General features: G+C 44.2%; 1 protein-coding gene across 1 annotated transcript in view; it reads left to right on the top strand.

Moving 5' to 3' along the window:
* Window positions 1-12,984, top strand: part of DDRGK1 (DDRGK domain containing 1) — a 40,458-nt gene extending 27,474 nt beyond the window's left edge. The window contains exons 5-9 of the mRNA XM_061440987.1: window positions 2,943-3,065; window positions 5,146-5,184; window positions 9,941-9,997; window positions 11,057-11,105; window positions 12,732-12,984. Coding sequence (XP_061296971.1) covers window positions 2,943-3,065; window positions 5,146-5,184; window positions 9,941-9,997; window positions 11,057-11,105; window positions 12,732-12,904 — 441 coding nt within the window. The 3' untranslated portion in view covers window positions 12,905-12,984. The remainder of the gene's footprint in view (window positions 1-2,942; window positions 3,066-5,145; window positions 5,185-9,940; window positions 9,998-11,056; window positions 11,106-12,731) is intronic.
* Window positions 12,985-15,094: the final 2,110 nt, after the last annotated feature.

Genomic DNA, 15,094 nt, shown 5'->3' with positions numbered 1-15,094 from the left:
TTCCATGCAACTCCTGCATGACTTGGGCATGAGTGTTTTGGTGGAATAAAATAGCAGAGAATACGTGTTGACAGCAGCCTGACTCGCTGACTGCTTCTCCCAGTGCAGTCATGCAAAGTCATCTTTGCTCTTGGCTTTGAACCAGGTTACAGTTAGGCTAAATCCTTCTTTTTCTACAGATTGAATCATAGGTGAACTTAGGTAACAAAGCATGTGAGACTGTGCAGGAAGCAGCTGGGATTTGTAGTTATTAGATAAAAAAGCTTCTGGAAATACTTAGTGTTAAAGGAGGAGGCTACAGCCACCAGGAAACGTGAGGGCTGACACACTTCAGATACCAAAGTGGTGGTGCAGACCCCTTGGGAACGCTCTGCTGATGGTAGCATCGAAGTTTAGGATCTGGAAAACAAACTCATGGTAGCTTTTAAGGAGACCTTAAAGCAGGGACTGGGAGCTGAGTGCTTTGCCAGTCTCGCAACAGAACTGCTTTTCTGCATGCGCTGGAAATGGAAGCACACATAGTAAAGTGCTGGTGTGCTTAAATCAAAGGGAAGTTGATGTTCTTCAAGTAGGCAAAGAAGACGGGAACAAGCCTTGTTCATTTGTTGTTAGACCTTCCAGAAACAGGAAAATACTTCTTAGTTAATATTGCTCTCAGTTATAAATGGGACTTTGTATCCTGGTATTTTCCTATAGAACCATCTGGGAACTGTTTGCCAAAGCAATTTTCAGGTTTTGCCATGATTGTTTTCCTCATTTCAAATCCTGTAGAATTCCAACCTCTGTAACAGACCAGGGGAAGAACGTTGTTCTTCTATTTCCAAGATCAAGATTAAATGTAATGCACTTGCAAGGAACAAAGAATTGCTGTCACTTCCAAATGAAATATGGCTCTGTTGCTCTTGGCACCTGTAGTGCTTATAGGGAAAAAATCTGCTCTTGGGCTTTTGCTTATAAATGTTATGGTGATGAATGACCCAGAAAACAGTCTTGTTTTGTCTCAAGAGCTCCCTCTTATCTGTAGGTTTTGTCATGAGAGAGTGGTTTAAAAGTTAGGTTTGACTTTGTGTGTACAGTAAGATCCTTCCAGTCCTGTTGTTTCATAGCTGCATGTTGGTAGCATTCCTTTTTGTGACTTTCTGGGAGTTTGTTTAGATGAAACTGGGACCAAGTACATTTTCTCTTCAGATTTTATTGAAGGGCGATTCTCCCATCCCTGTTTCTGGTATCATAGAATAGTTAGGGTTGGAAAGGACCTAAAGAGTTCCAACCCCCTGCCATGGCCAGGGATGCCTCACCCTAGACCATGTTGTCCAAGGCGCTGTCCAGCCTGGCCTTGAACACTGCCAGGGATGGAGCATTCACTGCTTCTCTGGGCAACCCATTCCAGTGCCTCAGCACCCTCACAGGGAAGAACTTTTTCCTTACATCTAACCTGACCTTCCCCTGTTTCAGTTTGAACCCATCACCCCTTGTCCTGTCCCTGCAGGCCCTGATGAAGAGTCCCTCTCCAGCATCCTTGTAGCCCCCTTCAGACACTGGAAGCTGCTCTGAGGTCTCCATGCAGCTTCTCTCCTCCAGGCTCAACAGCCCCAATGTTCTCAGCCTGCCTTTGCATGGGAGGTGCTTCAGCCCCTGATCATCCTTGTGGCCCTTGGTGGTTTTGGCCTTGCATGGCAACTCTTTTAATGTGGATGGTTTTCAGTATACTTAATGACCTGTTCCTGTCTCTTCCTGATTTAATGGAACAAGGGTTTGTTTCCCAGCCATTTAAGGAAGCAATTACCATATTAGTGTCAAAGATGCAGCATGGTAAGCATTAAGAAATCAATATAATTGTTCTTTGAGAGATCAGTTGCTGTGCTAACAGTGAAGGAATGCCCTGAGATTGTCACTACAATTTCATGGACTCGTCTTTCCTGGTTTTAATCAAGCCTTTGCAATGTGATAGCAAATGGGACTCTCATCATGCCATGTGCTGGGCAAGCATAAGTTTCTCTGTGGAAGAAACTGTTCTGTAAGGAAATATCTTCCTTCTGTGTGATGTTACATATGTGAAGTGTTTTGGAGAAGAACAAAACCAAAGTAAACCAATAAAAACCTGGTTTGACTTGAAACATTTAAGTGATCTCTCACATCCCAAAACTTTTCCCCAGAGTTTTGCTTTGTGAATGTGCAGCTATTCTACACAATGCATCACCATTTCAGTGACACAGGCTTGGAGTTTGCTGGGTCAGCATTATTGCTTTTAAGTGTTTAACATTTCTATCAGGGTGGGTAACCGAAAGAGCTTGTATTGCAGTTAGCTAAAAGCAGAGCCTATAGGTTTTGATTAACAATCCAACATGTAAAAACTCCTTTTTTAAGTACAATCACATCATGCCTCCTAGCCTAAAATACTTTATACAGGTCTTTACACTCCATGTTGACACAGTTTGCTTGTAAATCATAAAGAGATTTTACTTGAAGCTCTTCTACAAGCCAGTTTCTTCTCACACACGCATGGACACCAGCGTAACCCCTCTGTTCTTTGTGATTGCACCCAGTGTACACCAGCAGAACTGGGGCAGTGACTGACAATGTGGATGTTGCATCAAAAGTACAGTTGGGGCAGGGACTTCCTGTCATGGGATCTGCAGAAGAAACCTATTCATGCAAATGAAGCAAGCAGGTTGCAATATAAGAGGGGGTTTCTCCCTTTCAGATCTCTTAAGAAGCAGCCTAGGTGTATTGTGTGCAAGCTTAACTGCCTTGGGAGATGGTTACTACCTGAAGGGTGGCTTCTGAAATTAATGATGTCATCAAGGGAGACCTTAGATTCATTTTAGAGCCTGTTAGAATCTGCTGCCTATCCTAGTAAAACCAGATAAAGAAGATGTGACTTGACTTTAAACCTGATGTGAAGAGGAGCAAACTGACCACTTGTCGTCTTTTCCATACAGGAAGAGGAGAAAAGGAAGGCAAAGGAAGAAGAGGAAAAGAGAGAGTATGAAGAGTACCTGAAGCTGAAGGAGAGTTTTGTAGTTGAAGAGGAAGGGGTTGAAGAATCAATGACAGAAGAACAGGTACGTGTCTTCGGCTGTTCCTGCAGTTTCCTTTCTCTTTGTTAAGACTCGGGTTGTCCTTAGTGCATTCTGTCTCATGAAAAAGAACTTTAAAGCAGGAGTCAGCCAAATAGTTTTGTTTGTTAAAGCTAAATTGTGTAGATGGCACAGGTTAACCTGGAGTATTTCCTGGGGAATGCTGCAGTTCCTCATACCAGTCTCCTATAGCTTAAGAGTGCTGAGGCAAAATGCATATTGCTGAAACGAGGTCTCTCCTCCTGTCATCTAAGCACTGAAATAAAACTCTTTCTGGAATTCAGATAAACTTTTACTGTCATCAGCTCTGCCTTGCCCACATACAGTGGGCCAGATGAAAGTAAGGCTAAATTTGGAGGTTGGTAGTGCCCACATATCTGGAGGGAATTGCTTGGTTTTGGTTTTATTTTCTAGACCAACGGAGCTGTTGTGAAATCAAATGGAAAACCAACCTCTTGCCTTAAAGGCTGCTGTTAAGAGAATTCACAGGACATAACCTGTGTGTTTGTGGGTTATCCAGTGGAAAACTGGGCATTCAGTGCTGCAAATGATTGCTAGGGTTGACTATTTCAAACTCATGCATAGCAATTTTCTCATGCTGCTGCTGTGGCTGCCTGCAGACGCACTGCTGGGGATGGTGGTTGAGACGTGGTACTTGACATAATATCACAGCAAACTTGAAGAAGTTTCGGTGCTGTGGGAGGCAGCGTTCTTCTCCTGCCTGCTGAAAACCCGTTAGTCTCGTTTTAATTGCTATCAAAGTGCTCTTGAGTTGAAGGTGCCAAATTTGGGCTGCCCAATGCATTTGCTTCTCTGGCAAAGTGACCCTGTTGAGTTGAATGGAGTTGCCTTCAGCGTGACTGAGGGTGCTTTGGGCTGAGAAGTTTGTAATGAGTCAGTGCTGCTTGACATCAGTCACAAGATCTCACTATGGATCCCTTTCCATTAACGTAATTCCTCCACCATTCCAAGAGAAGTTGTATCTGGTGATGGGGAATTCCTTAAGATGAGGAGAACAGCAAAATGCATACTTCCTATTACAGGTTCCTTCAGAAATGCATACTTGCCTATTAGAAGATCAGATTATACCTAAATGTTAAATTGCTCCACTTTAGACCACCCTTTAGACCCAGAATGTGTTCCTAAAGCTGCCTGTCAAGGAGATATTAATCTGTCTCTGTGTGGGAGCAGAGGAGGGTGTTCCTCACTCAAAAGAGCTTGGCAGGCAGTTGATGCTGCCTGGATCTCAATGTAAGATTATCTTTGGTAGGGGTGAGGAGTTAGAACTTTAATAGTAGGTGATTTAAAAGTCATCTTCATAAACAATAACAGGGACATAGTTATTTGGAGACACCAGCCTTGCAGAAATGGCAAACCACCCTTCTGCCATGTGGTGGATGAAGTGCTTTAGCATCCTGTGACAAAGAGCTGACTGCCTTGTGTTGAGGCTAACGTGCTGGAACTCATGCTGCAAATTAAGGCCCTGAGTCCAGAGCAAAGCACTTAATGAAGGCTGATTGATTTCCAGGGTTGCAGAGGAACTTGATCCCCTGTTAACTCAAATGCACATTGTTTGCATTTGCCTTTGAAAATTGAGCTGCCTGTATTGAAATGCTGGATTTCAGGTGCGTAGCTTTGAAAACGGCTTCAGCTCCCACATGTGTTGCACAGCTGCGTGCTACCCTTGACCATCTGTATGAGCTCTGTCTCCTCAATCGCTCTGCACTCTTACCTCTGAACAAAATGTCCTCAGCGTGTGCATAACTTAATACACAAACTCGCCCAGATGTGCTTATTTCGGGGTATGTAGGATGTGAAGAAGAAAAGATTGAAGATTTCCTTTTAAAAGACACTGAAACACAAATTGCACTTGAGCCATGTTGTGCCTTAGAAAATACCTCTCCTAAATTCCTCGTTAAGATTAAATCTGGATGCATATTCTTTTCCAGTTCAAAATCTCCCTCGGTGTATGTTTAAAGCTTCGGAAGGATGCAGGCTAAACAAGGCTGTGATGCGTTTAATGTTCATGAGTTTAAACTAACACTTGTTTTCCTGCTGTATCCAGTCTCGCAGCTTCCTAATGGAATTTCTGGAATACGTTAAGGTAAGCTACGGCTGGTCTTTCTCCTCTTTCCATACTTGTTAGGTTGTATGAAATACCTTTGTCAAAGAGCTGAGCTGCAGAAAAAAGGCAAATCTTTACTTCCTCTTTGATTTACTTCAATGTTTAATAAGTAATAAAAGTGCTACCTTAGCTAAAGTCTGTGTTATTTACTTAACCATGCATGAGCATGTCCATCATTGTTAAAATGGTTTGTAATTATAGCTGTGTCTTGGCTTTTGGGGGCAGGGTTGCAGCTCTTAACCCTCTTTCATAAGGACAGGCGTTATGAACTCTGTCCCTGCTGGATCACCATCCCCGTTTATGAAGAGCAGTGTTTGCTGTTGACTGGGATTTGGGACATTCAGGCTTTTTGTTTGTGAACATCAGCTACTGATTATAGAAAATCTCTACATCTCAGCTCAGCGTGAATGAGAATTGCTGTGCCAGCGTGGGGCTGCCATGCAGGATGTGTTTGTGTTTGAAACACTGGCATTGTAAAGGTCAACACAACTCCTCGAGCAAATTCTTCTCTTGTTTTTAATCTGTGCAGTTTGCAATGTTGTTTTAATGTTCAGAAGGGATATTTAAGCAGATCACTTGTTTTAACAGGGTGTGTCAGTCTCCCTTTCAGCATGTTGTATGGTTGGTTATTTAAAAGCTGTGGTTTGCTCAGGAGGTTTTCTACTTCTGACCTGTAAGGACAATGCTTCTTTGTATCAAAGGTCAACTGCATTTTTCTACTCTTACTATAACAATGTTATGCAAATCTTTTGTCCTAATGAACCCCTTCCTTCATTTCCTGGAAACTGGAATCTTATCTGACAGTGCATGGTGTGTGTGTGAAAGGTTTCTTTAGTAAGCAAATTGCTTCTATACTTAGTGAAGTCCTAATCACCCAATCACAGACTGGGTTGGAAGGGACCTTAAAGCTCATCCAGTTCCAACCCCTGCCATGGGCAGGGACACCTTACACTAGAGCAGCTTGCTCCAAGCCCCATCCAACCTGGCCTTGAACACTGCCAGGAATGGGGCAGCCACCGCTTCTCTAATCATTCTTTTAATCCACAGTCTGGGCCAGTTTTGCATGTCCATTACCCCAGCAAAACCATGGACTTAAACATATCTGTGATTTGTCTCATGTGTATCTCTCCACAAGGAGTGAATTTGAGTGATTGCCGTGAAAGTCTGAGCAACTCATAGAATCACAGGCTGGTTTGGGTTGAAAGGCACCTTAAAGATCATCTAGTTCCAGCCCCCTACTCGATCTAGAGTCACTGCACATCTATGGCACAAGCATCTTTTGCTGTGCTGCTCTCTGCCTCCTGTGTCAGTGGCACTTTGGTGGTGTATCCCATTGCCATCATGATGCAGTGAGAGGCTGCTGGGTTTGCCTCTGTCAGGAGCTTCCTGATTAACATGATCTCTGGTAGTAATGTGGGAATGTCTAAGGTAGTAGCACTCGGATTAGGACATACCATCATTGCTGCAGCTCGCATGGAAACAGCCCCTGTTCAGTAAGTCCTCAGCTTAAGCCAGTCAGCTCTGATCAGAAGCACCACCAGAAGCAGATGAGACAGCTCTGATCAGAAGCACCACCAGAAGCAGATGTGACAGCTGAGAATAGATTGGAAAAGCTATGGGTAACATGTTTGAAGAGCCTAAATAAAACCGTGGGGTAGCAGTGAACCATCAGATGGCACATTTCATTTTGCAGCCATGCAGGGATTTCAGTATTCTGTTTTCCATGGAAGCCAGAGGGGTTTCTGTGAAGAGGTTGGGAACTCTGAACTGGCCTTGTCTGTCAAGACCACCCTCCATCTCAGTTACTATGGGCTATGTGATACACTGTGATCCCAATTCACCTCTTCCATCTAAGGCTTTCAAGATACTGCCAAGCTGCTGCTTAAGGAAAATGTGCTGTTCTCTTTTGATAAACAAGCTGCCCTAGAGCAACAGTAGGTAGAACAATAGGATATTTCAGTGTCCCTTGGGATCTTCCATGAAAATCAGGAGCTTTTCCAAGGGATAACGAAGGAGGCTCTTACTGTGCACGTTGCCTTGATGGTTGTGGTGGTTGGAACAGATTAGTCACAAACTCTCAGTTCAGTGTTTGAGCACACATGTGTAGTTTTATATTAGTCACTTCTACTTGACGTCAGAGAAATTAAGCACAGGCTGAAAACCTCATTCAGAAGCACTTTGACATCTGATTTCCTCTGTGGAGATGAGTTGCAGAACTGGGGCATTGCTTTTTTCTGCAAGTTTTAATACTGCTTTTTATCTATTTAATATTAAGTATGTTTAATATATAGATTATGTATTGCCCCCATCTCTTCTATTGACAGAAACTGAGTTAGATCAAAAAGCAGTGCTAAGCTGCAAGCAGTCTGAAAATGTATGAATTAAAAACCAATGTACTTTAGCAGTGTAAGTGGCTGGAGATAACTCACGCCATGCTTTGTTCCTATGGGTGTTGGAAGTAAAATGCAGCCTCTTTTCTCCAGCGCTGCCACGTGGAGTTGCTCTAAATGGGATATTTCTTAAAGGTACCAAAAGGATTGACAGCCCCTAATTCTGCTTGTCTGAAAGCAGAGCATCTCCCTTCCTATGGGGGTTTCACAGCAGCCCCACTGCCTGTTTAACCCATGTGCTGCAGAGACACCATGTTACGCTCAGGGTGTGACACCATCTCTGCTGCAGTTTTGTGTTTGCTTCTCACAGCAGCCATAAGCAGAATAAGCAGCTCTTGGTGGGAGCTCTGTGGTTTTACCTAGTGCTGTAGCTACACAACTCGCCTTCCAAACCAGCTCTGTGGGTTCTCCTAGTGCTTCAGAAGGCAGAGGTTGAAGAGTGGTTCAGCAGCTCCCTGCCTGTGGAGCACCAGCTCTGTTGGCCCATGGAAATAGGAGCTTGCACTTTGTCCATCAAACTCTTCTCACCCAGCTTGATAGGGTATCACTGAATGCATCTGAGTTACAGCCAGTGAATTGAAACAGCAATCTGAAAGGGATAGTGAAGGGCTCAGAGGCTTTACCCCTTCCTGGTTTTCCTTTAGGAAAAATGATCTTTACAAGATAAGGACAGAAAGATCCCATTCATATTCAATCCTTAGAGCTCTTGCTCTGTTTCATCCCTTGCTGAGAACAGCAGAATCACACCCAAAGTTAAATGAATTCAGGAAATGTGGATGTGTGTATGTTGCTCTATGAAAGTTAAGCCTGTGTCTAGAACATGAAGCATGAAGTGTGTTGTTCAGTGGGACCTCACAATGTCATTACATTTCAGAGAGTGTGTGTGTGTGGGGGGAATGCATCCTAATTCCACCCTACCCTCTGGGCTCTTATTCACAGCAGGATCTATCTTGGAAAGCTTCCACTGAACTTGGTCATTGAGGGTGAATATCTCGAAGTGAAGGTTTAAATCCTGTTTTTCTTGTTTCTGTGGCTTTGCACCACCCACCCCCCAGGCCCCCCATCCTTTAAAAGAAGATGTGATGAACCTTGGCAGGTCCCAGCTCTGAGAACTGAATTCCATGGACTGGTTCCAACTCCATGCGTTCAGTCCATGGTATTCAGTTCTCTAGCTTGGCTGCATCAAACTTCACAACTACAAAGTCTGTGTGTGGCTTTTTCTTGGGGGAATGGGTCTGATTTTATTGACTAAGAAGCTTTATCTGTTTCAGCTTCTATTTCTTCAGTGGCCTCCAAGATTAGAACCAAATGCATTTATGTTAGAAGTATTGCATCCGATAATGTAGATGCAGCTCTTGTGGCTGTATATGTGAGTTCTTAGGAATGTAGTCCAGAATGTTTCCAAAGTGTTATGTTTTCCAAGCTCCTTACAAACAGTGCATCCTTCTACTGCATCTAAACAGACGAGTGTTGAGAACTTCTGCAGATCAGAAAATAGGAACCAAGTAGCTCCAGATGAGTGCACAAGCTGTGATTCTCTGGAGCTACAGAGAAGCCTAAAACCAGATGTGAGCAGTGGTGGCTGCATCCTGACCCGAGAGGCTGCCCTAAGAATCTCTGTCATCAACAAAATGAGTATTTGCAGTTCCTGCTTCTGCTTTTGCTCTCAGATCATCACACTGCCTGCAAAGGAGCACGTTAGCAGTACGCTTCCAACACTGACAACTTTAATAAGGTGTTCACTTGCTTAGGAAGATTACTATGGCATTAATACACATGACATTAGTAAAACAGACTAAAGCACTTGATACTGCCAGTCCTGCCTGGATTTTATGTATGCATTGATATACCGGTGATCATTTTCAAAGGTACTTTGAAACATCTCTCTAACAAAAAGGGATCTGGCTAATGCACACTGGAAATGAAAAGTAGAGTTGAGAAGCTCAGGTAGCAGAACCATGGCTGTTTCTTGTCCTAGTGCTCATTATGTCCTCTTAATCATAGAATCACACTGGTTTGGGTTGGAAAGGATCTCGAGATCATCCAGTTCTAACCCCCTGCCATGAGCAGGGATGCATTCCACTATGTAAGGAAAGGTTCAGGATGAACACTAGCAAAAGTATTTGAGTCTTCACCGAAGTACATTGGAGCATTCAGTCTTTCCACAAAGCAGACTGATTTAAGTAACTTAAGTTAGTTTTTTCATCAGAGAAAAGTGCTTATTAGGCAAAGTTAGAATGACGGGTTCTACTTTGTCTATTAGGTGTATCTTTTGCTTGAAAGGAGAGGAAGTATGCTAACCCTTTAATTCATCAGCTGCAGTTAACTCTTGTCTGTTCCCATAGAAAACAAAGGTCATCCAGCTGGAGGACTTGGCTTCACATTTGGGTTTAAGAACACAGGTAAGTACTAACTGTTGGGGTGCAAGTGAAACAATGGGTTTAAAAGGTTTAAAAGGAGAGGAGAGAAAGTGGGTTATTAAGGATAATATATGGATATAAGGATATATAAGGATAATATAAGGATAATGCCCACTCAGTGTCTTGGCATTGCTGAAGATGCTTGGATTTTGGTGAAGATCAGCAAAGGCTGGATTTTGGTGAAGATCAGCAAAGGCTGGTTCTTCCCCCCCCCACCCCCATCCTTTTTCTGTTCTCTAAACATCTTACAGTTTAACTTGGAAGTATACTTGTGTCTTGGCTCATTTAAATTAGAGCACATTTGGTGTATATCTCTCAAGTGACCAATGTTTTCTGTTGTTCTGATCTCAGGATGCCCCCTCACAGCCGTGTGCGCTGCTGTAAGCCCAGGCTGCTGTGCCCCTGCCTCTCTTAAACCAGAACCTCATTTAAGCATCCAGTGAGTCAGTTAAGGGAATTTCTGTGGTTGAAATCTAAACCATAATCTGCTTCTGCACTCACATAAATACAAGAAAGGGAGAGAGGCAGAACTGTGGAAACCAAGGCTGAGATACTAGCTTAAGGTGTAATAGATCTGCATGCTTGGAGTAGCTATAGAGTTAACCTACAACAGATGCAATGAGTTGTTGCTTTGGGTTGGTAAAAGAGATTTCCTCTTTGATGGAGGAGGGAAAAGTATAAAAAGCTCTGGAATATATTGAGTGTATTCAGATTTGTCTTCACACAATACAGCCATTCCCTGGGAAGATTGCTGTAACCACCCCCAGTTCCTGGAATCAGCCAGGTAACCTGGCAATAGAAGTCTCTTTTGGAGGTAGGGAAGTTATTTCAGCACCCCAGAATGTAGGAGCTTACTTCATCCTTCAGAAAACCAAAGGGCTCATTGCATCTGTCTGTGTGGAAATACTCGTGTATCCTTCAGTTAAGATTTTAATGCTGAAGAATGAAATCTAAGCCTCCACCTGTAATTCATGTGAATGTGTGAAATGTTTTTTGCCTCCCTCTTGATCTGTTTGTTATTCCTTTTTCTTTTCTGAACAGGATGCAATTAACAGAATCCAGGACCTGATGGCAGACGGCACTCTAACAGGTGACAGCCAAAACGCAAAGGGGACTCTGATAGCTGCTGAATAGGTGGTGCAGAGAACTCCTTTGCTGTGGTAGAGAGAGACTTCCAGTGTAATGTCTGTTTAAAACTGTAAAGGATCCTAGCAGGACTTGAAGGGAGCCTACAAGAAACCTGGAGGGGAGGGGCTTTGGACAAGGGCCTGTAGGGCCAGGCCAAGGGGAATGGCTTGAACCTGCCAGAGGGTAGACTGAGATGAGCTCTTAGGCAGAAGCCCTTCCCTGGGAGGGTGCTGAGGCGCTGGCACAGGGTGCCCAGAGAAGCTGTGGCTGCCCCATCCCTGGCAGTGTTCAAGGCCAGGTTGGACACAGGGGCTTGGAGCAAGCTGCTCCAGTGGAAGGGGTCCCTGCCCGTGGCAGGGGTTGGAGCTGGAGGAGCTTTAAGGTCCCTTCCAACCCAAACCAGGCTGGGATTCTTTGATTTTTATTATCCCTGCTTAACTCCTGTTTAAAGCACAATGGGATGTGATTGCTCCTAGGATGCATTATACAGAGGCAGAGTGTGAATGTTCCCAACAGCGCGGGAACCAGCAGAAGGCTTCTGTGTGTTGCCTGAGCCCTGCTGAAGGCCTGCAGGAGTTGCAGAGCCAGCTAAAAATGATCTCTTCTGAAACCTGTATTTGGAGAAATCCCTTGGATGTTTTGGGGGTGGTTTGCAAACCTGTTTCAAAGGTGCTGTGGCTAAAGCCAAGACTAGGGTAGGGCACGCTGTGGGAGAGCAAACATCCCAGGGCTCTCCGGGATGCTGTAGTAAGTGAAGTGCTTGCTCCTAGCCATGTGCCCACACAATCGAAGTTGGAATGTAAGCAGAGACTGAGCCTGTGGGCAGCTCCCTGTCTGCACAAGTCTGGCTTACTGCTGGGCAGTTCTTTTGTTTCCAAGGATGAAGTCAAGGAAGGTGCCAACACAAACATCTATTGTCCTGATACTGTGGTTTATGGCTGGGAATGAACTGTCTTAGTGAGTGCATGTGGATACCCATTCAAATGACCTAAAAGTGCTCTGAATCAAAGCATAAAGGGTGTGTACTGTCCTGTCTGTGTCTGGGGCCTCAAAAGACCCACAGCGAGGCTTTCTGCCTTGTGTGTGATCCTGTAATGCATTAGGAACAGAGAGACCTGTTCTCATTCTTGATGGTGCAACTGAAATATGGGAATTAAGCTTCATTTCCTTTCAGAGAGCAGGTTGGAATGGCTGAACTGGGCCCCACAGGGGCTCTGAAGCACCTCCTGGACCCTCCTGCTCTCTGCCTTTCTCCACCAGCCCCCTGAGGACCCAGAACATCAGCACCAAAACTACATACCTGAAGTAACTGCTGTGGTACTCCCAAATAGCTGTATACAATGAAAAGAACATGTTACTTTGAACACACTCTTACCAGGGCACTTGCCTATTGTCATAGCCCTGCTCAAAGACCCAGCAGTAGAGAGGAGATAAAAGCCTGGCTGCTGGCACGTTGTTCTGCCTGCCCTAGATATGGTATGCAGCCTCAGCAGTTTGAATGTCCCTTCCAAAAGAAGCGACTGATGTCAGTGGGGAAGTGAGAGGAGCCGAAGTGCTGACTTCAAGGTCCTTTCTTTTCCCCCTGTAGGTGTGATTGATGACAGAGGAAAGTTCATCTACATCACTCCAGAGGAGATGGCTGCCGTGGCTCAGTACATCAAACAGCGAGGACGAGTCTCCATCGCAGAGCTGGCCCAAGCAAGCAATTCCCTCATCAACCTCCAGCCCGACAGCAGAGCCACTGCTTCAACCATGGCATGAAATCTGGTTTGAGAAAGATACAGCAAGTGTTTACCCTTGTATTGAGTTAGCCATGTAATTAAAACCAGGCAGGAGCCCCACTAGTCCAGTCATGGTGCTTTTTAAGTGTCAGCTGCAGGAGTTGATGGAAAGTTTTGCTTTCCATTCTGCTAGAGATGCTATAAAATAGGACAGTCATTTATACAACAGAGGTAGCCAAGAACTAGGGCTAAAACACTGTACCTCAGGAATATCAGTAAATTACACACAGTTATCTTGGCAGTCTCATGTGCCTATACCCAAACTTCTTATTGTTTCCACATTCTGATGTCTGCATCAGTTATATTTGATTCTGATGGCATTCAGAATCCTACACACTTGCTCTGCACTTAGAGCTGCATAACTTTGTGGCAGTGACACGTACAACCCAGAGTAATAGGTGTGTAGGGGGGAGGCTTGATTTTTGTCTTCTATGTCAACACTGGAAGGGTAGAGTAAAAAGAAGATACTGTGAGTGTCTTTGTTCTTACTGAAATACGTACTGAAGCTCTAGAAGGAGCACTTACTCCCAGAGGTTTGCTGTATAAATACATTTTTGCTCGGTTTATGTAGTATGAAAGGTTTGCTCACAGCCAAGCTGCATTATTTCTCTGTAGCCAAGAGGCAGAAACACCTCCAGGGAAAAGCTTAACTCGCCTCATTGCTTGTCCAGGCCACTTCTGATACCAGCCAGCCTCTGATGATTCATCCTTTGAAGTAAGTGGGTCTGAGGGCCTCAGCCACCCCCTCCCCATGGAGTTTGTGTTCTGGATGTTTGGGTGCTTCTAAATAGAACTCAGGCCCTCTGAGTCATGTAATGAGCAAGTTAATGATGATTAATATATTAATTGTAGAGGTCAATATAACTCCTGCACAAGAATATGAATTTTTAATAGGCTAATTGATGCCCTGTTAATTCCCCTTCCTGAAGTCAACAGAATCTACGTGGTTATACAGTAATTGGGGAGGGCACAAGGGGCTGCTTTTGTCTTTGCCAGATATAGGGATAACACGAGGAGACTGAAAGCTGCATCATCATTGCGACGAGATAGCAATAGAACAATGGAAAGAAGAGCATTTCCTTTGTAATGTCTGCACTGCTGCTGCATGGGGTGCTCTGCAGGAGTGCAGGATTAGGGTGCAGCACCGCGTGTTGAGGTGAGGGATCGGTACGTTGTTGCTGTGCTGCACAATGACAGCCAGCAGAGATGACTTGAGATTTGAGGCTTGCCAAGTCTCCTTGTTATTCAAAAATGGATTTTAACTTGATGTTTTATTCTGTCTTAAAACTATTCTTGTAACAAAATAAACAACGTGGGAAGAGTTGCAGAGATTGGTGTTAGAGATGGTGTTTTCAGTGGCTTCAAGGATTTTATGAGATGGAGCCAGTTGCAGTGTTACAGCCTGCAGTGTGGTGGTCAAAGAGCAGAGGTTTTACATCAAATCCACAGAAATCACTCCAAAGTACACTCTGTTTCTATGCACATGACACCACGTTCATTGTAGTGGAAGCTTCCTTCTGCCCTGCTAGTACAGCCTATGGCAAGGGGTTGGAACTGGATGATCTTAAGGTCCTTTACAGCCCAAACCATGCTGTGATTGTGATTCCTCATACTTTCCCTAGTGAGTGTTACCTGTTTATAGGTTACAGCTGAGAACCAGGCTCAGTGCTCAGCCAAGCTTACACATGCTTTTCATTAAGGATGCAAATCCCTCATCTAAATTACCTTTGGGCAAGGACATCTACTCCTGCTTCCCCCTCTTTGTTAGAATTAGGATGGGTTTGGTGTTTTAATTCCTGCTGCTTTGTCCAGTCTACTTTTATCTTTTTAAAGAAGCTGGAGCATCCCCCCCATTACCTGGGGGGATCCCTGTTTTCTGTTAAACTTTCCCATGCATTATGCAGCATTTAGCATTGTGTTCTTCCTCTGAACTAGCACAGGAGCTCCCGGATTGTAGGTGGAATGAGTAATAAGAATAATGAACTCATTTGAGTGAGCTTGGCCTAATTTTGCCGAGGGCAAAGGCCAGAAAAAGTGAGATGGAAAACCTTGTTTTGCTATGACACAAGGTGAGATCTCATCAAGGGAAACTCCGGCTTCTTTTTCAGTGGAAGAATTAGTCTATGGGAAGCATTTACAGGTAAAATGTAAAAGCAACAACCATCACAAC

This window comes from Pezoporus flaviventris, unplaced genomic scaffold (genome assembly GCF_033815535.1).
Source record: "Pezoporus flaviventris isolate CSIRO_AGI_PZ_B2104156 unplaced genomic scaffold, CSIRO_AGI_Pfla_v1 ptg000188l, whole genome shotgun sequence".
NCBI lineage: Eukaryota > Metazoa > Chordata > Aves > Psittaciformes > Psittacidae > Pezoporus > Pezoporus flaviventris.
Note: the sequence above shows the minus strand (reverse complement) of the source record. Positions and strands in the feature narration are given on the sequence as shown.